This window comes from Lasioglossum baleicum, chromosome 15 (genome assembly GCF_051020765.1).
Source record: "Lasioglossum baleicum chromosome 15, iyLasBale1, whole genome shotgun sequence".
Lineage (NCBI taxonomy): Eukaryota > Metazoa > Arthropoda > Insecta > Hymenoptera > Halictidae > Lasioglossum > Lasioglossum baleicum.
In genome coordinates, this window is record NC_134943.1 from 7,096,807 (window position 1) to 7,124,138 (window position 27,332).

Sequence of the window (27,332 nt, forward strand, 5' to 3'; positions counted from 1 at the left end):
AAACTGTAAATTGGCTCACTATTCAGTGGTTACTATGAACGCGGGGAACAGTTTCATATTTTTTATAAAACTAAGATTTCTGTGGGTGTTGAGTTTGAAATATTAAATATTCAGGAAAATGCAGGAAATTATAATACAGGAAATTTTCTAATACCAGAAAAACTATAATTCAGAAAAATTTATATCCATCTGTATCTGCGGCCAAAAAGAAGGACATGTTAGATTTGCTTAAATTTATCCCTCCAATTCATCATGCATTTTTTCAAACATTAAAGACCGGTACAATTGAAGAAACTGGTGAAGAATCCAACAACGAATAAGTTTTTTTAATATATAGTATACACACACGCAGTACTATGTAGTGCATTAAAAATAACATATGTGTAACTTACGATTTTTAATACATTAATATGGCGTAAGTCACTTTCTCACAAAAAAGTGGTATCACAATTTAGTACAATAATGGCACTTCATTATTCGTTACGTTACTGTTTGATTACTATTGAAAAAAGTATGAATTTTATTTTAAGTTATAATGACATAATTACTATTCTTTCGCTTTATGTGGTTACAATAAACTTACATTGTGTATTTAATTTTTTGTACGATATTACACGAAAGTCCAATTTCTACAATACTAAGAAAAAGGACTTAATTTACTTGTCAACTAAGTGGCTCGGTATTTCCCTGTCGATCGCCCGCCACTTGTCACCTGCTCTCGATTCTGTAATTGGATGAGGAAATGATCCTGGCCTTGAATTCTGTTCTTTGAGATGTTATAAAAATTATTGTCTTCTGTTAAGCACTTGGTGTACACTTCTTTTTCAGTCGATGGCGTTTAAGCAAACACCTCGAAGTGTATCGCAAACGTGGTTGCCATCAGCAGCATCGAACCCAGACTAAGTACAGCGATCATCGTGCCCGTTTCTGATATGTGTGCCCGATTAGGGGTTTGAGGTAGAAGTTGATTTTCTCCTAGCAAGACGATAAAATTCAACACATCCGGAGAGATTCGACGACAGTCTGAAACGCTCCACTGATCCACATTACGACGGTCATGGATCGTGCACAATGCGATAACGTCGTCGTATACACGGTGCATCGCACGATGCATCGGCGCGTCAATGCGCGGCGATAACGAGCGGGTGGCGTGACTCGGTGCTCCCCGATAATAATTTAGTGGTTAGCAGCGCGATCGCAGTACTTTGTCAAAGATGCTCGGTAATAGAGCAATCTAGCTAGACCGAAACTATCTTGTGAACCGTGCTGTTACGACGACAACGACCGTGGGGCGATTAAGTGAATCGTGACGTTATAGTGACAGCGAATCAGCTTGCTCGACGATCTGATGCACCGAGTGATATCTCGGTGACGATACAGGCCGGCTTCTGATGCGAAATTATGCGTGCATCAAAAACGTGACAGCTGAAACACACTATCCGTGCGGTCTGCATGCAGTTAGGCGAGTGCAAGTGTCATCCTGCGTGAAACGCGATTCTTTATCGTGAACTGCACTGTATGTATATTTGTGAAATTTAGCATGACTATTTCTTGTGGTTCACCGTGTATATTAATTTAGTAATGTGACACATCGTTGTTCAATTCCTCGCGACCAAATTTTTACTGTCACTTTCATTTTCGCTCGTAAATAAAAAATAAGAAACAGGGGAACAATGGCGAAGTGTCCAGAGGGTTTCGGCAGTAACAGCCCGCAGCGAACCGCAAGTTCCCGGAGCCACGACCTCCAAATCACTCCATCAAAGAAACTCGGCAAGTTCCCCGGTTCGCGAAAATGGCCCCTGAGGTCGACTCCCGAAAACTTTCTGCAACCTCTAATGGCAGAAGTCGGCCAGGATTTCGGGTTCTCCCCTCTTCCTCTCTGTCGCGAAAAACTATGGGGGGGAGTAGGTATACTGGCTGTACGGTCCCACGAGACCTCATCGAACTGACACCGATTGCCCATGATTTTGCTATCGAAACAGCAAGCTCGGAATTCTCGTGAGTCAGGATTATGGATGACCGAGCGAATCCGTTCTCTGCTTTCCGGATTCTGGCTTGTTTGTTAACCGTTAGTTGTGTCAATAATTATTTGGAATGCGTGGACGATGTTGGTGAATGGTGGCAATGACGAAATACAAACAGGGATTGAACATGAAGAAGGTGTACTGATTAGTCTGGGAATATGGGAATATTTTATTCTGTGCAGGGAGGTGTGTGCATTTGGGTAACAGAATTTCTATACCCACAAACATATTGCTGGCTGAGTCAGGTTTGCCATTGATTCACGAACGTTATAAAAGAGCAAGGCTTGATGAAAGGGAAAATATTTTCCAACCATTATTATACTGGAAGGTGTAAGCCATGGTTTAAGTTTAAACATGAACGTCTTTCACGATAATTTATTGTAACTATTAATCGGTGCGGAGCCGTTCATTATAGCCTTAAAGTGTCTCTATTTCGTGTAGGAATTATTAGTGACTCGAAGTGCGAGTGCGGACACAGCAGCCAGGATATCAATCATATTGTTTGGCAATGTAGCCTCTCGATTTGCTGCGATCTAAGCTCAGAAACATTAGTTGCCCGACCCGACATTAAATCTTGTTTGCTCATTTTTAATTTCTTAACAAACTGTAAACTACGAATTTAATTTGATTTAATGTAGAAGATGTATGTATGAATACGTATATACTATACTGTAATTTACCTCAGCTTAATAAAAAAATAATGTGTGAATTGATAAGACATATCGAACGTGAAAATTTGCAAAACGACTATGTTTATCTAGACTGCTCGAGAATGAGCCGAATGAGAGCGTCGGAATTGGACCAGGAAATGTGTCCCCTTGTCAATGCGCAGCTGTCGATTATGCAAGAGTTATAATGGCGACGTGACGTACTAAATCTGTGAATAATTGCGAAGAAGATAGTGATCGATAGCGGCGAGTCGGTTGATAAATGTGCGATCGGCGGCGGTCTGTACGAGGGAGAGTAACCTGTCGGCGAGTTCGATGGCTCAATCTGTTAGAGTACTCCGAGATCCATCCGACGAAGACATTCCGATCGACGTTAGGGGGTCCTGGTACAGCTCCTCGAAGCTTCGCGTTCGTCTTCGATCGAGAGATCATTCGGTGAACATCGAGTGCAGCAACTTTTGCCGCGTCCTGTACAAGCTTCGAACGCGACGATAAATAAACACGTCCGTGCAACAAACGCCGTAGGCGTGGCTCGCGACGTATCCGCTCGCAAATAAACCGGTAATACCCCCGCTCCATCTACGACGAACGATCGATTCAATTAAAATTGGCGATCGGACGGTTTTACAACGCGTCCGATGATCTCGATCTTGCCGACCCCTGTCCGGATGCGAAACATACTTCGAAAAATTGATAGACCCTCGCCGGCTGACGCAGTATCCGTCAAACTTAATCTTAATCTCACAATCTTTATGTCAATTTGACATATTTTTGTTGGAATACATTTTCAAAAGAAAAGTAATCCGGTGACAATTTTGAAAATGCTTTTTTGTCGATCGAAGCTCCCCGAAATTTTTGCTTGTGCGAGGCTGAGGTAATGATCGTCGGATCGATCAACGGCTGGGAGATAAGTTGTTCGATCGTGGAGGAAATAAAACGTACGCGGGCCGCCGGCGGAATTGTTCCGCGACCGTCGATCAGATCCATTGTTCGCGTCACGTCCGCGGCATTCCGCGCGTTAAAGAAGATTACCCGGGCCCCCGGATCGTTCGTCGGGAAAAAATGGCTCGCTTACGATCGCGAGGCACGTTACGCGTCTCTCGAGGAGCCCCGTAATAAAAACGGGCTCGTATCTGGCCGGGGCCGTTACTCCAACCCTCGTAAAAATCGCCGTGACCGATCAGCCGGCCACGTTTTCAATGAAAACCGCTCGGCGGAGGTCGCGACCCGCGACTCCGCTTCGCTACCTCCTTCTCCGTTTCCATCCTGTTACCCTCCGCGATCTTTTATTTTCACAGGACTGTTCCAGCCAGCTCCCAGGGCTCCCTTTTTTTTTACAGTTGGGCCCGCACGGATAGTCCTACGATCTTTTATTTCTTCGATGCGCGACCGGATCCTCCCGGGATCCAACCCGATTTCGGCGTAACTCTTCTCATCGTAATGGTTCCACTCTTCCGAGGAATTCCGCCAGAGTTTCGAGAGTTTATCTGATCGGGATTTAATCGTTATAGAGTGCTATAGTCGCTGGGTCTCGGCGGAGGCCTGTTTTATTGACACTTTTAGCGATTGGTTTCGCTCGAGTTGAGTTTTCATTTTACGCGCCGAGACCGAAGCTTGGTGATGGCGATTCCGATTAAACCGGGGGCTTTTATATGAATTTACAAATTTATTTGTGTCGTCAAACATTGCCACAATGAGAGGTAAAATAGAATATTGTGGAATGACGTTTTTCTTGGCGCCATCGGCCTTGACCGTGTAAGCTCGATCGGAACCACGAGAATTTTCATTTTCATTTAACTTTTATTGACATTCGCAGGTGCCCCTGCTGCATCCAAATCGGTCCCCGTCAAGCTATAAAAGGAGATTCGACAGTTTTTGATATTTCGCAAGGATCATGCGGGTTTCTAGTTGCCGGTATAGCGCATAGGGGCTGAAAGGGTTCGAGAAAGGATGACTCTGGTCTCGTACCGAGAGGATGATCCGGCGATAGGGTACCCGCGAAACTGCCAATAACTTACAATCACTCGGCGTTCCGTCGTCAGGCTGTAAGCTATGCGGGTATCCCTGCAGCAGCCATAATTCACAATCAGCCTCCATTAGCGTGCGCTAGCTGCATGGGAACCTCTTGTTTACGAGTATCGAATGTGTCCGCGTTCGCGACGCGTAACGAGCGCCTTCTGTTTGAGTAAAAAGACGAGAGATAAAGCAGCTCGGCACGTTTATTCGTCGAAAGTACGGTATCGCCTCGTTATCGCCACTCGCCGATCACTGACACTCGTCCTAGAGCCCTCTAGCCGATTCCATCTCAAAATTACACAGGTTTACGGAGCAGTAAAGCTGACTACCTCACATTACTTTATAAAAAGAACAAAAATGTGTCTACCCAAATTTTTAGCAATTTTTAAAAATAATATATGCTCAAAGAAATAAATTTTCTGAATACTTTCAATAATCGTAAATCAAGAATAAGTTCGAACGTATTCAATTTTTATGCGATTTCTGTCTCTTGCAATTGATGCGGAACATTTTTATTTTGCATGAAGATCCGCAGTCTAGTTATTAGAAAAATGATTATGCAGAAGAAATTTAGACCACCAGTAGAAGAACAAAATAAAGTGTATATTCGATAGGAATTAAGTTAACAGAGAACGGTAATTGGGGAGAATGTTGAAGAGTGAGCGTTGTTGAGGAAACAGGCAGCACTGAAATGATTTCTACCAGCTCGCAGAAGGCACAGCCAGTTTCCAAGAGGAGTCTGCGAGCAGCGACTGTACCGGGAGCCGACAAAAAGGTCGCGGTCGTGCTCGGAGGTGGTTGTTTTGTCTGTGGGAGGTTGACTGCGCCGTCTGGTTCTGGCGTTTGTGTTGGTATCCGTGTGCCCGATGGAACGCTTCGAGCAAAAGCAGCTCGGGATCGAGGTCACGGGCTCTCGGTTACGTAACACGAACAGCAGGAGTAAGCTCGGCGAGAATCGCGAGCCTGTTCGATGACGCACACCCAGGATTCGATCCTGCGGTTTCTGTTGGCTCCTCTTACTCCTGGGACACGGTACTGCCTCGGTAACAGACACCGAGATCCTGCAGGATCTCCTATACACATTCTTTTCTACTTCACCTTGCAGCTGCACTGTGTTCCAAAAAATAACATGGTCATCGGGAGTGCATTCAAACAATACATTTTACAATTAACATTTTCTTAAATAGATTCCCCAGCACGCTTCTTCACATCAGGCAGTCTCAAGTGTAATCTTAGGTAGTCTCACAAGGGAAGGGCCAGAGTTGGGCATTAATCGATATTAAAATTTTAATCAGGATTGATTGATTAATGCTTACAATTGAAAAAAGAAATCGAAAAATCGACCATTGATTCAATCGATTGATGAAGTTAATCGTTATTAATCAATTATCCGATTAATAATCGTTAATCGCAATTAACGACTAAAGTAGAAATTTAATCGTTAACCGCAATTAACGATTAATAAGTATTTAATCATTAACCGCAATTAACGACTAAACTAGGAGATTAATTGTTAATTGCGATTAACGATTGAAGTAGAAATTTAGTCGTCAATCGTTGATTAAATTTTTGCTCAATTCTGAGAAGGACCCCAAGTGTCCGACTTCTATTTTGATAATTTTTTGTGAGACGATGGTATATGGATCCCTACTGATGTCTGCAAAATATTAGGTGTAGTTGCTCAATAGTTTTAAAAGTATAAACAATTAAATTTCATACCTTGTTGATATGGAATGATTTGCAGCTCAAGTTTTCGAAGTTCCATTAGTTGAAGAGACGCGTGCGGATGGGCTTCAAAATAACTCAGCACTAATATTGCCTTGTCTTCATTTGTGACGGGTTTACTGCGACTAGGATATTTCCCATCAGGAAATTTACCACGTAAAGGCAATGATTTTGTAAGATAACGGAACGTTTCTCTAGAAGGACAAATCCTATTTGTTCGACAAACAATATTCCAGAAGCGTCTCAGTATTTCCTGTGAAAGTTGCTTTGATATTAATGAGCTCTGGAAGACTACAAAAGAAATACGGCTACTTTTATCAACAATTAGCTATATTTTAACGACATTCGACAAATCCTCTTTGGAAAACGTTCATTGGACAATCTTTCCGCCGTGCGTGCTCTTTTTCCACTTTCATTGAGAACAGATAACATATCACATCTTTCTGTGTTTGAAAACTCGCTCATTCTGAAAGATCAAATCGTGATACACTAAACTACGACTGAAGCAATACTGCCAATAAGCTGATTAGATCTATGACACAATGACAAACTGATGATTCTAAAGCGTACGTGATAAATACGACCATAATATAGGAAGCGACGAAAGTAAACATAAACCGAGACGCCCTGATTATGGCGACAACGAAAACTCTAATACAAAGAGCGGAGGACTGTATCATAGAAGATGGATCGTAGTTCGACCATCTGATGTAACATTTATTTCGTAAGAAATAATATTTCATTAAAATTACGTTTGCACAAGATTTTTGAGTTTGAGGTAATTTCAAGGTCATACTATAATACACTGTTGAATTCGTCTCGATGCCAGAAACAATCCTACGATGTCCAAAACATATGGTGCCATTTAAAAAAGTCAAGGTGACCTTTACTTTTTTACTTAAAAAGCATTTTTTCAGATTTAAGAATATGTGAACATATAGCTCACCAAGTATTGATAAACTTGTATTTAAAACATTTTTTAATTGCATTACCGGAGATGCCTAAAAATGGTGACAACATAACGCGTAGATCCTGTTTATGATTTCTATCTTACAATTAGAATCAGTTGATCGAATTATCTGGAAATAATCCGCGATCTCGAGCAGAATTATAAGTCGAAATTGTACTGTATCGTAACGAGGTCTGTTGTCGACAATTTCCAATCGGAATGGAGCGGGCTGTTAGTTTCAACGATAAAATGCTTATACTCGGCCTATGTAGTTACGCTGTTACGCGAACTATCGCTGCATCGAATCGGAATGCTGTCGTTACAGCGCCGCGTAAGTTGACTTAATACCGCGTTTACGACGGATAATCCGTGCTCGTAATTGAAACCGCCGGTGTGGTCTCGAAGTTGCTTCGAGAGAGATAGCTAGAGCAAGAGAGAGAGAGAGAGAGAGAGAGTGAGACAGGGAGAGAATGCACACGATGGGGAAATTATCGAAACGCACAGGGCCTCCGAGATAGCCGTGATTAATGCTTACGTGAACGAGATCCAATCCGGGTGTCATTTGCATCGAGTAATTTTCCGTTTCGACCACGATACAGACTCCTCGGTTTAAAGTAACAAGCTATTCATCCTGGAAATCACCTGACCAGTCCGGGTCTGGTTCGGGCGCGGTCCACGACCTTAACGAAAATAAAACGCTGCCGCGTGATTGATAACGCCAGAGAGAAGGCTCAATTTTGTATCATTCGAAGCCGGGGCACTTTCCTTAAGCACCGGGCTCCTTCCACGACTGGTACATCGTGCAGCCATTAATCAAGGCTTTCGATGCAAAAATCGAGGGACCGCCGATAACGCTCGTGATTCTGACTCAATCCCTCGTTGCGATGCTGACGTAACACAAGTACGGATCCCGAATAATCGATGATCCACAGCTGGTGGACAGGTACCTGCTTCCGCCGTGATCAGACCCACACATTTCCAAGGTCCCTTTTTCTTGATCGACGAATATCACACTTCGACTTCAGGAAGCTCATTAATGGGATCCTCGATGATCGAACTGCATCGGAGGCAAGCTCAAACACCTGCTTTCGAGCAATCAGTCCTGGAGAAGTTATTAAATTACGCGGTAGACGTGAGTTGTTGGCTGAAGGTAGAAATTACTTCAGCTGCTGAAAAATTTGCTAAGAAATCCTTGGCTATGAATCACGGATATTCAAAAGCATTTTCTTGTACATCATAATCCCAAAGGTAATGGTTCAAGTACTGACTCTTCATATAGCTCTAGCTTGAAATGACCAATGTTACTGAAGTAACAATAGCCGAAGAAAAAAATCGTACAGGTTCAAATTCTTCAAAAAATCGTATAAAATGGAAATACTCTAGGCCGGAGAAAATTTAGCACCGAGTGCAAAGAGTTAATTATCGACAGAAGGATTGTAAGAACGAAGACCCCAGAAGAGGAGCGCCGAATCCCATAAAAAGGGATTCCGATCAGCATCCGAGCGACCAAGGCATTGTTCCTTGGACCCGACGGTCAGCAATCGTCCCGACAATGGCGGTAGCGAAGACGAGAGCGGAAATCGATGTTTCAGAGGGTTCTAGGATAATTAGTCGGTTCCGGTGGCACTCGATCGGCCGAAACCGAGTCGGGGGGCTCACCGGTAAAAAAGGCGGCGGCACGCTCGTTATTCCAGTTCCCGAAGTAAAACGGTGTGTTTGCACGGCGAACGGAAAAGGTTCCGTTCTGGCTGTTTCCATCCGTCGTCCACTTGGCGGAGCGTAACGAGCAACCGAGCGAACCGGCCCCGGCCAGAGCCAGACGATGGACTGGGAACCGTCTGGTAGACCTTGAACGGCCCTTTAACTGCTCGCTCGAAAGCCAAGGTAACCTTCTTCCTCCGGCAAAACGCCGCGGGCCGAACCCCGACCGGATGAATAGGGCCGTGAGTTCGCCACTTTGTCAAGGTCGCGGCGCACGCCCGCAGGAATACGTTCCTACGGGAAAAATCCTCGGCACCGTCATTTAACAGGATGTTTCTGCTGCAGCTACGGAATAATTGAGACGCTCCTCTGCAACGTTGTTGGTCAGTTTTGTAGTTGCGAGCTGGAATCGACAGGCATCTGAATTGACTGTGTCGATCTTTGTCTACTGTTTCAATTGTGTTGTTACTGTAAAATAGCTGTTAAAAGATTCATTGAAGAAAACATTCATGAAGAAGACGTCTTTTTCAGATTTTTACCGAGGGCATGTTAACGCACACACTTTCTGCATCTGGAAAGGATGCAAGCTGATCCTTACACAGACACATAGTGTCGGATCGTCCACGGTGCCAGAAGAAAGGCAAGGTTCCGCAGAAGACACCGTCATCACCGCGATGATAGTGGCGACTGTCGTCGATCCTTGACAACCTGTTCTCGCCGAGGGTAGCTAGATCAGATTACGCAGTGATTTAGCTGCGAACGGTTTCCTCCACACCGCGGAATCGATGACTACGTGTGTCGCATCGTCACGCACACGCGATCCGGTCCTTTAGCATCCTGAACAACAACCGAGAGAAACAGAAGTCTAGAGAGAGCGAGAGGGGGCAGGAGGGTCCTAGGGATCCACGGTCGTCAGAGCAACCAGCATTCCTTATCATTACATCCCGTAAATATTATCCTCGGTTCCATCGAGAATGATTCCACGATCCGGCTGCAAGAAGTCGGGTAGAGGTGGCACGTCTTCGATCCGGAGGAGCGTCGACGAGAAGGAGAGGATAGCTGCTGAAGGAGCTGAGAAGGAACAAGGATAGAGAGTAGAAAGGAGAGAGAGAGAGAGACACTTCGAAGGCGATGGAACGCCGTCTGGGATTTCTGGTTTCGATGATCGACTCTTGTCATTCAAACACGATCTGCGATGCTCCAACTCATCCTCTTCTGCAATCTAACTACAGTGTCTTTCATAGCCTGTGTCCCTTTGATCTTGTTTTTCTCGTTAGGCGACGGCTCAGCTCTTTGTCTCATCTTTTGATTGCACAGGGTGTATAAAAAGTAATGGTCATCGGTCGTAGGAGTGAATCTACACCTCTGGATCGGTGGAAATTTGTAAAGGAAACTTTCCGCAAAATTGTTCATGACAAAGAAAATTGTTGTTACAGTTTTTTTTTACATCAACGCCTTGTGTTCATCGAGAAGAGGAAAAGTTTGACAGGAGCCATATGTCGTAAACAAATAGTTATTGAGATATAAGCTGTTAAAGTTCTTGCGAAATTTGATTGTGTGGAATTATACGTATAGACAAAAGCCTACTTCTACAGTCCACATGTCCGTGTCGATGAGACAGAACATGATCGTGTGCGTGCCTCAAGCCAAACGAAATTTAATGGGACCTTCGTCGCTAGGCCCGTACCAAGTGATCATCTCCCTGCCCGTTCGAATCATAAACTCGAAGTTGCAAAATGTGAAACAATACCTTATATCCATTGTTACACATAAGAATATTGATCCTACATTATAAAATACTAATGTCAAATATAGTATAACAAAATTTTTCAGAATCTTCTGCTCCACCGTCGGATCAAGTGGACACAAAACACCACACTTCTACACATCACTGGACACTACACAACTCACCTTCCGAAATCGTCACAGCGAACGGGAAAAATTTACTCCGACCACAGTCAAAATAGTAGTGAGGTTGTCATCTCGGTTTTTCATGAATAGTTCAGGTTGGATTTAGGCGGGGATATGTTGCGTTTGTTAATTGGACGGGGGTGTGTCGGAAGGACCTTAGGTTGAGAAGTGGGGAAACTGTCAAAGAAATTCCTTTTGGCATTGTCCGAGGTCATCAATGACGTGATTTATAAGGGTGGTCCGCTCGTCCCTTCGATGGATCCGTCGCACGTGTTGTCGATCTGTCGGGATTGAAGATTCGCATGCGTTTTTTGCTTGCTATAACGTCCTTTACAGGTATATCGCCTAATCCGCTGGAGGAACGGTGGGGTACGGTAACATTTTATAATACAGGATTAATATTCTTATAACAATGGATATAAGGTATTCTTTCATATTTTGCAACTTCAAATTCATGATCCGAATGGGCAGGGAGACGATTACGTGTACGGGCCTAGCGACGAATTTCGTTTGCTCGAGACACGTACACGATTATGTTCTATCTCATCGACACGGTCGTGTGGACTGTAGTAGTAGACTTTTGTCTGTACGTATATAACACTCCACACAATCGCAAAAACTTTAACAGCTTATATCTCAATAACTATTTTGTGATTATTGCAATAATTATTTTGCGACATGCGGCTCCTTTCAAACTTATTCTTTTCTGCATGAGTGGAAGGTGTTGATGTAAAAAATAATTTTAACAATTTTCTTCGCCATGAACAATTTTGTGTCAAGTTTCTCTTACAAATGTCTACCGTTCCAGAGGTGTAGATTCTCCCCGAGAACGGATGAGTATTACTTCTTATACACCATGCACTCTGTTTTAAACTGGAACAGTCTGAGCTACTTGTGAGTAGAATAAGAATACTTACGGTCGCGTAATTTTCGTGCAATTATAGTTCCAGTGATCCAGTCTAATTGCTTTAGTTCAAGAATTACATTGAATTGCCTTACTTTAAGAACAAGCTTTGCCCCAGGATCGAGTATTGACCAGGATTGAATTGCTACGTCCAACTAAGCCTAGAAATCGAAGAAATCACGATAGAGCGATCAACCAAAAAGCAATGCGAAGCTAAGCCTTTCCTTTCTCCAATCCTCGAGCAACTGGCTCCGAACCTGTGTGTTTGCATGCACAGCAGCCGCTTGTCGATATGTAGCCCGTTTTCGCTCCCTCGGAACCAGTTGGGGCAGCTGAACCTGGGAACGACAAATCCGGCCAGCAACAATGTTGCATGGGCACCGTTTCGGACCAGCGGATGGAGGCAGGGGTCCATCGAAGACGGCGAATAGCCGGCCGGACGAGTATCCAATATGCAAAGTGGTGGGGCCGCGCATTTCAGGTACCATCGACGTAACTCACCGGAATATCGTTGCTCCTGACGGGGTTTTCGAGAGCCGGCAGCCGGAGCGAGCAGGAGGAGAGTGTACCGAGCTGATAGGGGCCACCATTACCCACCCCCCGTGTTCCTGCAACCCCGTGGTACAAGCCCCGTACAACCCCTGTGTACAATCTCCGGGTAGGACACACCCTGACTAGAGTGTACGAGAGCCTCAAGCGTTGTCTACCGTGTGCCAGTCGGATTTCGATTGAGACTCTTCCTCCATGATAATTAACTGCGAACGCCATAGATCTATCAATTAAGCGCGAAATTTGTACTTATGGGCGCTCTCCTACTTTTGAATACATTTTGAAGATACTGCAAGCAACTGCAGATTTTTAAATTATTTTTTCGAGTTGTAACATGTTTGGGAGTTTCTTAGAAAATTTTTTTAGAAAAAAATAAAGTGCAAGATCCACAACCTGATTCCACATCCCACGAAATCGTAAGTATTGCCAGAAGTGTTACAAAATCTACAGATCCAGGGAAGATCAACCGCATCCTGTCGCAGATAAATCACAGCAAAAAGCGACCCGTATCCAACGAAATTAGATCTCGCGGAATTCCCGCAGCGGCAGATTGTTTCCGAGATTTCGATCAACCAACTTGCAACGAGATGAAGAAGAAGAAGAAGAAGGATCGAGGAACAAGCAGGAGGCTGTTCGTAAATAACAAGGTGTACTTACGTCGCGGTCGATTACGCCAGGTGCGTGTCTTCTAAATAATAAGTAATCACCGTCCGAGACAGCAGCGACGGACAATCTCTCGGAGCGATTTCTCGTTAATTCGTTTGTCGTCGGGTTACGCCAGTGTCTGGCTCGAGACGAGTGATAATTGCCGATTCGGAGTATCGTTTCTGCCTCTTCACTTTCTCTCTCTCCTTTGTTCGTTCGAAGCTGAAGGAGATGGAAAAAATAAAGAGAAAGGAAAGGTAGAAGAGCCATGAATATTCAGGCCGCCTCGGTCCCCTGATATTTACATATTCAGCAATTAATTCGTCCTTTAATATCGGCGGCCTGGTACCGGTTTCTTAATGGAATTCATCGCGGGAACGGGTTCCGAAAGATCGATCGATCGCTGCCCGTCGCGGCGTTAATTCGCACGCCTCGCTCCAACGGATTAACGCGCGGGCGGCTTTCCAGTCGAAAGAGGATACTTTTTAACCTTTCGAAAGCGTATAAGTCGTTAGTCACGCGTCTCTCTTTCTCTCTTCCGATATTTCTCCGGGCGAGGAACGGACGGGAGCGATCCATGGCGATCGTTGATCGATCGCGAAATCCTCGGCTTTAGAGCGGCAACGGGAATTATTAATCGGCTCGATCAGCAACGCGAGAGCGGCGAGTTTCGAATCGCCCGCGGCCAACAGTTAACGAGATGTTAATGATGCACGACTCTTATTACCGGGAGTTATTATTGCGCGGAGAAATTCGCTGATTTTTCGATTGTCCGGTCGTGAAACCCCTTTACCTCTCCCGTTAGGAAATAGCGTGCTCGTTTTTAAGAAAGAAACCGTTTAGTGGATTTTTTCGTTTGATAGAGGTAATTAATTCGTCGTGTTTTTACTCTTACAGTCAGTCAATCGTAACATATCGAAATAAACTGGCGAATTAATTTATACACCGAATGAAATTGTGTATAAAATTGATGACACCATTGACACCAACCGATGACACCATTTTTAAACTATTTTTATCTCGCGCGAGGTAAGAATTCTGGCAGATTTGGAAATAAACCAGGTTACAAGGTTTCCCAATCCGGCGATAAGCGATCTGGCTACCGGTTCTCGATCTTTATCTGTCGGACCCTTTCTCCGACCCGTGTGATTGATCGTTGCCACCGTCGATTACTTATCTTTCAGCAGACTCAACTCTAAGAGTTCGAGCCGGTTCGAGCTCGCGAACCATCGATTCCCCGAATTGGACATGTTCAACCTTATTAAAACGTGTTTTCCTCGCGTATACAATTGCAACCTGGTGGCATACACGCGATCAAACGTGATTGACGCACAGGAAATGTGATCTTGAATCTCCTATTGTCTTCCATATCAAGGGACTTTGCCTTGATCTATCTCTATCTTTCTTTATGGTTCGATCGGCAGCGAAAGGGTGGTTAAGTTTTCCACCGAGTGCGGTCTATGTTATAATTAGCTAGATAATGAGCGATAGCGGATACCACAAGATAAGTGTTTGCGTTCGTCACTGATAAGCTGATACCTCCATTCTGACAAGTTGCACCTCGGTCAGTCGGACTACGGCAGGTGGAGTGATCGGAAATGATTGAGAGCACGCGCGAAATGATTTTGGTGGCTTTGCTAGCATTGTCAGTCACCGGCACAGTTTACGGTAAGTGAAACTGGTAGAATCTTATACGGTGATAAAGATATCAATCGAAACGTTTTCTGTGGATCCGACCTTATCTTAGGTCAGTATAATTGAGAACGTATTATAAAGCAGCGTAATCTGTTGCAGGAGACTCAGTGAACAATACGACGTCGTACACGGAGGTAGAATGGATCAGTTATAGCCTGACAGGACGTATAGTGAACGGAACGAAGGCGGCTTCGAGACAGTTCCCTTATCAGGTGAGTTACTTGTTAAGATTCAATACTCAAATTCTCACTGGGATACATTCTCAAATTTTTTAATGTTTAAAAATTTCCACGGGGAACAGAGTTCAAAATCGACTTTATGCAACTTCTTGCTGTAATTCGTTGCAGGTCTCGTTGCAGCGCAGCTACAACTCTCGCCACTTCTGCGGAGGTTCTTTGATCGATGAGTACTATGTCGTCACAGCGGCACACTGCATGTTTCTGTGAGTGGATTAAAAACGTGTGAAAGATCACATCAAGCTGCAATCACATAACGAACGTGTTTTCGATTTGAATCTTGACAGAGCTTTATCGTCGCTACCATAGACTACTCGAGTGTTTTGAAATGATAAGTCGCGCCGAGCAGCGAGAACGAGATTAATTTCGAATGAAATTAACGTTCCTTTAAGCGGATCAGATTATCTGACTAGATTATTGTTGTACAGAGAAGGCAGGCAAATCTTGCCTTGGACGGTCATGGTCGTCGCCGGAGAGATTCAGCTCGACGCACAGACCTCCACTGGACAGAGAAGAGGCGTGGAGAAGATTTATGTCCATTCACAATTCAATGCCACCACTTTGCAAAACGACATTGCGCTGCTTTATGTATGACAGGATTTTTGTTTGCTCGTATTCTCCACTGGAATCATTTTTAATCAGTTGTTTCTCGCGTTTTAGCTGAAGGTCCCGTTCGAACTAACACAGGAAATCACGCCTGCACTTCTGACTATAACTTCTCCCACACCTGGCACTGTATGCCAGGTGTCTGGATGGGGATACCCGGATCAGGTGAGTTGTATTGTCGTACTTTTATTATATTTCTCATGCGAGTATTCAAATTTCTTCAAATTTTGTGCGCAGAATTTTCCTGTAGTCAGCAACGACCTAATGTACGTAGACCTGCCAATCGTAGATCCCACACTTTGCGGTATACTTCTAGTAAACGTCACCAGTATGCTACCTGGCATGTTCTGTGCAGGATACATGGAGGGACAGAGGGATGCTTGCCAGGTATTTGCTCATTTAAAAAAATAAGCGATCGTCAGTACTGACGTCAGGGATAGTCTTCCGTAGATATAATGTTACAAATTGTGGACCTGTTTAGGGTGATTCCGGAGGCGGCATGATCTGCAACGGCTATCTGACGGGTGTGGTTTCCGGTGGCCACGGTTGCGCACTTCCGGAAACTCCTGGCGTCTACTCGAGCTTACTCTTCTTCGAGGAATGGATCCTGAAGACTATGAACTCACAGGGACTTGTAGGGAGAAACTCGTCCAACGCCGGGTCTGAGAAGACGTTCGCCTCAGCTTTACTACTATTCATCCTTTCCGCTAAGCTGGCCTACCTGTAACACGACCCCGAGTCATTTACCTGTATGCTGAAATGAAGACGATCCAAACGAAATCGCAATCTGCGTAAAACTATTCGTAGCTCGGCAACCAGTTTTCTCTACTTTTCTCTCTCACTCTCTTTATCTTTTAGTATCCAGTCGGAAGTTGATTGAAAAAGTTTCAATCATTATTTCGCATGGACTAATATTATAATTGAAGCGTTTAGTATCAAAATGATTGGTCGATACTATTACGCTACAAAGCGATTTGGAACGAATCCAGCTCAATTTCGTTGAAAACCGGTGTCAAAATCGGTTTTATTTCAAATCCTAGCTCAATCCATTCTTAAGTTTAGTGTTTAATTTTTTTTCATTACCTACCACCAGTAGTATACTAATAATTTTTTTTTAGAGATTGTTCTTGTAATTTTTGTCAATTTATTTAGGTATTTTCTATATTATTCATCATTATGATAAATTGATCAATCAACTCACACTTTTGATTCCACAGGTATAAAATTGAGATACCAGATGAATTTAATTGAAATTTGAAAGGAAGGATGAAAATAACCCCATTTTTTCAAAACCAGGTCAATCCAAATTATTTTTATTTTTAAATAATTAGACAGTACTGCTAATTTAAAACAGAAAAAAGATTTGGAATCGTACACCAAAGGTTGTCCAAACGAAAATCAATTTTTTTGGAAAAATGAAATGGCCAGAGCGTGAAATGTTTTTTGTCTCTCCTGTAAAATTTATAAAAATTGGATTGAGCTGATTTTGATACTAAACGCCTCAATTCTTATAATTGTTATAATTATTATATTTCATTTAATAACACTGTCCAACAGCCAAAAAGTATTTCGATTCCCACTATACGATTCTTATAGAGTTTTTCGCGCTGATTCTAAATCTGTCCTTAATTTTTGTCCTAGACGTACAGTTTTTGAGAAAATTGTAATTGCAATTGTAAACATGTTTAAACAATCATAATGTATTAATATTGGATATCACTGTATTCGGGAAAGTCTACAGAATCTTTTGCTGTAAAGAACAATTAAATATCTTTTATAATAACATCACAATATTTGTTCAAAGTTGAAAAATATATCTTTTTTTAAAACTGAAATACAAAAAAAAGTTGAAATTTGTTGGACCGTGTAATTATTAAATAAAAATGATCGAAAATTCTGTAAATATGTTCTATTTATTGTCACCCTATTCTACCTCAAACGCGTTCTGCGCGTCGTGCGGATTTTATGGATTTGTGTGAAAGGATCAACATGTTGAAAATAATAAATTCAATAAAATAATAAAAAAATAATTCTAAAATCTTCTAATGATTTTACTGTATCGTGCTCCTCCTACCCATTTTTGTCATAAATGCAGTCCACATGTAATTAAATTCGAAAATTTGTATTTTGCATAAAAATCCGCAGTCCGCAGATAATACGATAAAATCTCCGGCATCTGATGGAAGTCTTAGAGGGTTCCGGGGTTCGGTGATTTTATTTATGAAGATCCATTGAACCAGGATCGAGGGGCCAACCGTGCAGCTTCGAACAATCATCCTCGAAAGCGCCTTTAAAGTTCTAACAAGCTCATTATTCCGGCTGGAAATAACCGCGTCTCGGACAAACGCGAATCGACTCGACGTCCCGGCTTATTCCTCGAATATCCCATTACTCGAAGAGCGATCTAGTAATTGGCTCGGTCGGGACGCTCGTCAATCTTTATATTCCCCGTGGCTGGCAGCGGAGCGGACAAATATTTTCTTGCAATATCCCCGAGGCCGACGAGCTGAGCCGAGCCCGGCCGGTGCGGTGTTCCTTTGAAGACCGTGAAATTCAGTAGAAACGGCCGGGAATCGTCAGACACGACAGAACATGCTTCGACGTTTCAGCCCCGATGTTGCCACCGCCAATACCGCTAATACATTTCCCGTGGTAACGCCGACATCCCTTTATTAAGTAGCATACAGTTGCTTTTTACAAGTGTCGAGCCTATGCGAGATCAAAGCGGATGATAACCATCCCCTCGTTATCCACTCTCGTTTTCGGTTGGGTCTGAATAGTCTATACAATTCGAAATCATCGATATATGACATTTGAAAAATATTTACAAAGACAGTCGAGGGATAGTATTTCATATTGGTAGAGAAATTTTTATAGGAATTTTTTGGATATACTATTATGTGATATTTTGAATTTTCCTTTAAACCGAAATAGTTCTATCCTACGTACAGTGGCCGAAATTTCTATAAAGTCATCTTCATTTTCATAGATATTTCAAAAATATCGCCCTTTTTGTTTACCCTATGTTTACTATTTACGTTTGTTTTAACTTTTTTTTTGTGTTGCGCAGAACACAAGTGCGAAGTTTCTATAAAGCCACTTAGTGTTTCTATCTATGTATTCTGAGCAGAGAACTACGGAAAATTGCAAATATTCTAAAAGTATTTGTTTTAGAACTCATAGAAATCCTGTTTGATTTGATTCACGTGTATTAGAATGCCGAGAGGGAAAGTACTAACAAGTGAAGAAAAAGCATCAATCAATGCTTATAAAGATATGGGATTCTCTAATCGCGCAATTGCTAAAAAAATAAATCGGTCATACACTGTGATTAATGAAGAATTCATTACCAAACACAGTGACTTTATAAAAATTTCGGTGAGTGTAGCTTTCATTTGAGCTCTCAAGGTCCTTTTCCCGCATACTCCGTTAAAACAAGTTCCAAAGTAACAATTTGTCACGTTCTCACCTGTACCAAACTTATGTCTAATTCACCTATTTTTATATCCTCCGCGAAGTTGCGAATACTGAGCTTAACCTAGAACCGTAGCCGACTTAATAACACTATAAATAATGTGCAACGTGCATCGTTCGCGCAATAATCCCAACTAATAACAATAACTCTCGTTCTGCCTCGAATTCCAAGCGCCATTCGAAGTCCCCAAGACGACGAAACTGCCTGGTGAATAGATTTCGGAAACTTTCATTCCCCTCCTCCACCCAGTAGAGTAATTAGAGAAAACTTTCTACAGAATAGTGGGGGTTCGTTCGATTCCTCCGCGAAAACCAACCTCCGAAACGCCTCGCGAAGAAGGTCGCTGAAAAACTAAACTTTTAAGTTATTTAAAACCGCAGCCTCGTTCAAGAAGAGCTACATAGTTCGCTCTCTCTTTCCTCATCCCTTGTGTTCTCTAATGAATTCTTATTCGATCCCAGGTATTAAGGAGGTCGCGAATGGACTGTGGTGCAAGGGGGATGAAAATCTATGGGGAAGATCATGAAAAACTCGGCTTAAACAAACTCGAGGAACGACGCCGGAGGGGGTTAGTGTATCAGAAGTTACGTTTATCAGGTGAAACGCGCGGTTTTCGAGGCCCACCCTTGTACAACTTCACCCTCGCCAGTCTCTGTTTTTACCCGACCAATCCCCTACCTCGCGATTATTCTCCACGATCGATCGAGATACCCCTTCTAGTTAGAAAACGACCGCCTATCGGGTTTCAAGCTGGATTAACTTTCGGAAACGGAAGCCTTCCGGATGGAATTGCGGTCACGCGACGGGGGTGGCAACCAACCTCGCAGATTTTCAATTTTTCTTGTCGAAACTGATGCGGGGAACGCCTTGGAACAGCTGATGAACCCTTTTTCAGTTACCTCACTGAATGCTAGAGAAGTTATTTGGGTGATTGGTTAGATTGTCTGACAGAACAATGTGTATTTGATTCAATTTTACATGGCGAAAGGGGTGGAATGAAAAGTAGCAAGTATTAGCTCACAATTCTCTGAAACTTGCGATTATTACGCGAGAAATAATGGAACACAATCACATTGAATTAATAAAGGTACAAAGCGTGTGCGTTGAGTAATTGTTGAACGTTGGGCTAAAATTTCCGACATCGAGCGAACATCAAGGGGTATATTTTCGTAAGCACAAGGGGACTAAACGTTTGTTAGGCTGTTGCGGAAACGCCGAGCCCTTACCGAAATTGCGGCCTCGAACGAAAACCAGCCACTCCATCGCGTTATGGAAATTTCGGGGGCTGCAATTATTTCGATCGATCGTCGCGAAGGGCAATCTCTCTGCTCGTTCGCGGTGCTTCTCCTCAGGGGGAGATCAAAGGAGGCCGTTTTCCCTCTAATTACGGAAAATTTCGTCGTCGGAGGTATTTAGCTCGAGACGAGACGTTTCCCTTGCCACACGTATACACATACATAGACACATGCGTAGATACAGACACAGGGGATGAATCTTAGAGGCTGGAGACGCGCGTAAAAGGACCGATGTGTTTGCTAAAGATCGGCACGATTCGCTGATTCTTAATTCCCTTTGACGAGCTCAGCCATTCAGAAACAATTAACTGTACACGCTTCCATTTTCATCTCATTTTAGACAGGACGAGGCACCTCAAACAGGCCACCTGAATAAGTCGGCTGCTATTGGTGTTATGAAAAAATGCATCAGATGGAAATTGCTTGGTTTCGAGGGGGCATTAATCTGATGTTAGTAGCTTTTTTGTAGGTGGACGCGTGAAGGGCATATGACGGTCAACTTCATTTTGTTAAATGGAATGAGATATTTTTTAGTGCATCAATCGATGCAGATGGACATTCGTTATAAAACAGTACTAACCTATGTATGTCGAAAAGTTAGTAGATCAGGAGATATTTCGATTTAAATAATTCTAAAACACCATTACTGTCGTACTAAGACGTTACACTAGTAAATAGACGCTAATATAAAATGCTAATAATATAAAAGTTGGGCCGAATAGCATCACTGCCGCGGACCACAGTTTAAGAACCTATGGGTTAGAGAATGTATGAAAATAGTCCATAGCATTGAAGGACCTTAGCATGTTTACTACAAGTCTCACTGGTGATAAACGTATTCTTGCTTCCATATTTTAGTTTTATACGTTTTTTCTGTCCGTGGCCATGGATGACCTTGAGTAATCATAGTCACTGCATTCGTAATAAAAGGGACTATCATTGTACATGTTTAAAAAAGGGTGGTTCCCTTTAAAAAAATGAAGGTGACCTGGATATCTCTAAAAGAATTGAATGAAAACGAAAATTGCAATTCATTTAATATATCTTTGAAATCAACAAACATGTTTGAGGTGATAACGTTAGTTGACTCACCCTGTATACCTTATTTTGTATACTGTACATTCATGTTATATTATACTTTATGTACTTATATATAGGATATCAAATATTTGCGAGTAAATGCTGTATTTTTACATTGAAGTAAAAACAAATGTGCAGTTAATCAATAAAGATTGCATTATCATAAATTTAATTGCCGGCGGCTTAAAGGCACTCGAGGTAATGTTAGAGAGAATCAAACACTTCCATTTGCTACCTGGAACTTTATCATACGATAGTGCTATTCAGCCGTAAAGATTGAACTCTGTTTATCAATTTTATCAATAGTTTCGAGACTCTCAAAGCCATTTTACGGACTTTAACACCTGCATTTGCAGCCTGGAACTTTATCATACTAAATTGTGAATCTTTATCGGATGTTCCAAGTCCAAAGCTAATTCCACGGAAACAAAGACTTGCGTTTGCTATCTGGAATTTTATCAGCCCCAACATAAATTTCCACTTAAAGCGTCAAATCGCCGCAGCTCCTTCATTAGTCGTAATTAATGGCCGGGATCAGAGCCCGGAAACAAGCGAGTCAAGCGACAGAAATTGTCCACGGTGGTCTTTGCAAGGGAAAGCAGCGGTCCGCGAGTAATCCCTAATAATTCCGAGCGATTTCGTCCCGATCCTATCGAATGGTCGGCCAGATTCACCGCGAAATTGTTGGGCTGACCTCCGCCACTGTCGCCGAGAGAACGGACGCGAGAAACCATCGCATCGGGAAGACAAAACGTTTTTCGGTGATCGACCCCTCGCCTCGGCGGGATTCGCGGCGGGATCCATTAGGAGACAGGGAAAATAATGACGGAACGATTCTCATCGGTTCCCAGAGCCGCAGAGACTGGGGAAAGTTCTTAATGATCCGACCGGAGCGGCGAACGCGAGGAAAAGGCGGGAGGGGTAGGCTGGAGACCGGCTGGTAATGCGAATTTCGCAAGGAGCATTAACTTCCGCAATAAACGCCGCCGAGAAATTAACGGCGAATCGCGGGCGAAACTTCTTGGAGAACTATTAAACGAGCCGGGATATCAGTGTTCGCGCGATACAACCGCGAAAGGATTCGGAAACCCCCCTCCCGGCAGCCAACTCCCCTAACTCGGACGATTATTTCCGGTGATTTTGGCCGGGCGGCTGATACTCGAAAGTATTAGTTTTGCAAACTGGATCCGGAAATCTTAGAGCAGACTGTAGAGGCTGCACAGAGTTATTTTCGAAGGGGAGGAGGATTAGTCCCGCTAAATTTGACTGCTTGGGTAATGAAAAACTCAATTATGGTACTAGTCTCGATTTTCTCCAAATTTTTACAGTTTTTGTAAAAAAAACTGGCCCTGTCTGGGCCAGTATCTCGTTGCTGAGACACTCGGGAGATAGTTAAACGAGCCAATATGTCTATAAAACTTGTGCCAAGGGGAACATTAGAATTTTTCATTGGAAGATATCGCGGGACTTCTTAGGGATCGTAGCTCGAAAATCTCGGTTTGGGAGGAGGGGGTATTGATGTCTGGGTGTCGCCATGGGGCTCGAAACTTCGCGGATGTTTGCGGACCGTTTCCACGGAGGGAATCGGACAATTTATCGGTCGGTTCCCTGAGCGATTCGGCTCGCAAATAGAAAACGCAGACGTCGTTTATCGTGCGTCCCGCTGTCTAAATACCGCGTTTTCCGTTTATCAAAGTTTCAATCGGTGCTGCGGAGGGTGGCAACCCCTCTCCAGCAAAATAAACGTTCCACGGTGATGTTATAACGAGCCGCGGGACGTCTTCGGCGATCGGGAAAGAGAAGAGAGACTGGAAAACACCGTCTCGGACCGTCGTGCGACGCGGTATCGTTAATTGGTAGGAACGCGAGGGATCGAAAAGGATCGAGAGAGATCCGGGGGTGGTTTCCAAACGGGCCAATTAGCCGTCTGCTGGGAAAGCAGACGAAGACGTTGCGCTGTGCAAACGCAAATAAGCGACTCCAGCGTTTCCGGAGCCGCGTCTCGAGACGCTGACGAGAAGCCGCCGATGACAAGGCCAGTCAAGGGACGGACGAAGGGACGAAGGGATGGCAGGTTTACATTTAATTAATTAGATGGCTGCCAGCCACGGATGGAAGGAAAAACGAGGGGCTGACAGCGAGGCGCGTTTAAACGCGGCTCTTTCATCTTCCGGTCAGCTGACCGCGAGCGAAGAACTGCTCGCGCGTGCGTGCCGGCACCAGCCTCTCAGGAATATGTGAATTTTTTTGAAAGCCGAACTACATCCAGCATAAAGTGCGATTCTCGAGCTTGAATTTGAGATGTTGAACGTTCAAAAATTTCTACGGGAACGCATCCTATATTCGATTTGAAATTATCGAATTTCACAAAGAATTTTAAGCTCACGAAGCTTAAAAATGTGAACGTATTTGAAGCTGTACTTATCATTTCAGCAACCGCCAGAAGCAATTGGAAGCTCCGACTTCTTGTTTGGCCACCTTATCACAGACTCCCAGTTAATTATCATACTTATCCTGGCTTGTCTCCAAATGCTATCCTCATGAAACGCGGCCAGCGTCTCACGATATCCCATAAATGGGCGAATCAGGTGGACAGGCCTTTCGAGCGGGGCGTTAGGGCGAGTTTTAAACCAGCCAGACGGGCGACAACGCGGAACGAGGTACGCTCATTATCATAAACGTAACTCTGTCGGGGTTGGCTTGGCCCGCGGCTCTCTGGAAGAAAGCCAGGAGCCAGAGGTCGCCTATAGAACTCGGATCAAGGTGAGACAGGGGTTGTAGGGTCTGATAGAACATAGAACGTTAGTTCTCGAAGGTGAAAAAGAGAGAGAGAGAGTTTTTGTCGTACCGGAAGCGAGGGTCGAAAACGGGGACGTTGGGTCTTTCGGGGTCTCTGTATCGGGGTGAATTTGAAACGACGGATTGGCGGGGTTTAGGGTACGAGCTCGTGCATCTTTTTTTCATACGCGAGGAATTTATGTGGAACCATGATATCCGTATATGGGGCACTAGTCGAGGGAGTTGTGCTGGAAGGGGTTGGTTCAGCTCTTGTCTCAAGATTAATTTTCGGCCCTCTTTGCTGGTCGATTATTGTTCATAATTTGTAGAAAAGACTGAATTCAGCTGTTCAAGGGTTGTATTTACTGATCTCAGGTTCTGTTCCCATCAGGAATAAAAATTTTAAAAAATTCAGTAGTTCCCAATATCACGTTCTGTGTCTACCTTTAATAAATGAATCAGTGGTAGCAAAGAAGGCTGTCCCCTATTGTCATTGCCTGCACGATGCAGCAGTAACTATCGAAGACTAGAAGCGTTCCAGAGAGTACAACGTCGTCGCCTATTCGGGACTCAATCAGATTGTTTCCAATTTAGCGGAACGGTCTGCTCGACTTCGTCGGAGGCCATTTTTACGCAAATTTCCCGCGATATCGGCGTGTGCTACGAATTGAAGGGCTGATGGGATCGCGAGACCGTCGAGACGACGCTCGAATTTCCGGTCACATCGTCTGGAAACGACGCACCTATCTCGCAACAATCTCGGCCATTAAAAGTCGGTCATTAAGCTCCTTCCAGTCTTCTTCTCTAGTCGACCGCCTCTTCCCTCCTGTTTTCCTCCTTCTTCTACCTCATTTTCGTGGCAAGGACCATGCCCGATCACGAGCGACGACCTTCAATGTCCTTGCCTCCTGGTGATCGTTGACCTTAATCGAACTGTTCCGCTCGCAGGTCCCCGTCATGTAAATAACTCACCCCATTAAGGCTGATTTCTTAAAACGGGAACCTCCGTCTCGCCACTTTCCTCGTTGGTGGAGTAATTGAATCTTTAATATTGAGACCCTGATCCTGGGGACCTTGATACAAACGGAGCTCGCCTAATACCGTTATATATTCCCGGATTAATCTTTCAAACCGGCCGAATTCACGAAACAGCTGAGTGTTAATAATATTCTTTAACGATGGAACGCGTTCTCTGATAATTAGAAGTCTAGCTCTTAATATTGAAACGTTCCTGGGCAAACAAGTTCACCCATTGTGCGTTTCTGGAATAAAAAGAAATTGAAAATAAAAAACTAAAATTTCATGAAAATCTTCCTGACTCCATGCAAATGCAAGAACACACTACTGGTTCTGTCTAAGGGTCTAGCCGAGGCATTCAGAATTTTTCCTCGCCCTCCGGCCCCAATCCCCGCTCGGCGTCGCATCCAGGACACTCGATCGCTTTTTCCAGCGGCTCCTCCATCTTCCCAGCGATCATTTGAAAATGGGAAGCAAGCCGAGGAAACGACGAGCTCTCGCCCCATCGTTATTTTCCCGGTTTCTCCCTAATGGTCCCAACAACAGAGCGCGGGTGGGGGAAGGAGGTTGGAACGATGATGAACCTGGTGGGAAGATAGGTCGCCACCCTTAGGTCCAGCAAAAACGTTTTGTCTCGTCGGTCTTTCTCCGTGATTCTCCGATCGCGAGCGGCGCTGACGATGTCCTTTGCATCCCCTAAGTCACGCGTGACATCAACCCCTTGCTAGGCCCTCGGAGATTTCGCGGACCGGATTCATACTTCATCCTCGTCGATAAGGATTTTCCACTGGAGGGTGGTCGTCGCGACTGATCTCGTGATCTCATACTCTTCCTCTCTCTCTCGCTCACACCCTCTGCGACCTTCGTCCTGCGTCGAGATGCAATTACTTAAAGCGGAGAGCGGTGCCCTTTTCCAGGCCGATGAAAAACGCGCGTTCTCCGACGGTTGCGCCGCTTAAATCCTATCCATTTGTCAGCTCGCCCTTGGCCGCCGCCGGACAGGCTTTTTTGCCTCTGCATCCCTGAAGAGTTCACCGACTCCGACGTCCACCACCGCACCTTTCCATCTCCACACGAGGAGACGTTCGACAATGCCCACGCGAAGATCGACCTCCCCCCGCAGAAATGAAAGGAATAAATCACCTGAGGCATAGGGTGAGTCGTGGTGTTCCAAGTGGAAACGGACGTCTGGCCAGGACAGGGATCGAGGATTTTAGGTGTGGTCCGCGGCATTCCGGGACTATGAAAGTATTTCATAGCGGTCAGGAATTTAATAAAGCGTATGGAGTCGTTGAGAAAACCGGGGAAGGGGGAAATATTTTATTTAAAAATGTACATTGCCAAGACTGAAACACGTCTGCAAACTTGTTGAAACACTCTCGAAGAATGTAACTTACTGCTGGCAATAATGGCCGCCGACAACAATAAATGCTGGGTCCTGCGACACCAGAAAAATTCCTGCTCGTTGGTAGCCGACGTGATTTCACAGCGAAATTCTCCCTGTCCCTTGATTCTGCAAACGAGGCACGAAGGGCCGACCCCATGGGGTCAGCCCCGTGCAAACTGCGCCCGCAGATCTGCGTTTCGTCGCATCGACGCAACGGGGGAGGCAAACGAAGATGCTGAGGGGGCCCTCATCGATCTAGGACGACCCTCCGAGTCGAAAGGGGAGGCAAATTGGGTTATCCTGGACCGAGATGTCACCGTGGCAGCGCCGTTTCGTCCGATGAGCACGCCTGCCGGATGGGAGCCGACGTTGTCGCGGGTCAAAGGTAACCCCTGGTCAATTATTGTAATATGTTCGCTGGAGGCGAAAGGGTCGAGAGATTCTCCCTCTCTCTCATTCTTATTCTCTCTCCCTCTCCTACTCTGCGAATCGCCACGGGTCGATAGCTTTAATCTACCGTGCTCTGTCTCAGCGCCCTTGATCGGGGAGCTCTGTATCGGACCTGGCTTATTGTTTACTAAATCTGGTTATTCATTAAGGACTCGCAATTATGAAACTTGGAACTTCTAATGCAGAGGCTTCGGGGTCGTTCAGTGCCTCTCGAAAGGGAC

General features: G+C 44.2%; 1 protein-coding gene across 3 annotated transcripts; it reads left to right on the forward strand.

Moving 5' to 3' along the window:
• The first annotated feature begins 620 nt into the window (after window positions 1–620).
• Window positions 621–17,532, forward strand: LOC143216267 (trypsin-3). 3 transcript variants are annotated; one of them, XM_076439158.1, is made up of 8 exons: window positions 621–1,516; window positions 14,647–14,760; window positions 14,887–14,999; window positions 15,135–15,229; window positions 15,452–15,611; window positions 15,684–15,794; window positions 15,867–16,016; window positions 16,111–17,532. In XM_076439158.1, exons 2-8 carry the CDS (start codon window positions 14,691–14,693, stop codon window positions 16,354–16,356), a joined length of 945 nt encoding a protein of 314 aa, XP_076295273.1. In that variant the 5' UTR covers window positions 621–1,516; window positions 14,647–14,690; the 3' UTR covers window positions 16,357–17,532. The 3 variants fall into 3 exon arrangements, with proteins under 3 accessions (XP_076295273.1, XP_076295270.1, XP_076295272.1); XM_076439155.1 differs by having other exon boundaries at window positions 623–13,124; window positions 13,990–14,760; XM_076439157.1 differs by having other exon boundaries at window positions 623–1,516; window positions 12,898–14,760.
• The last annotated feature ends 9,800 nt before the right edge of the window (window positions 17,533–27,332 follow it).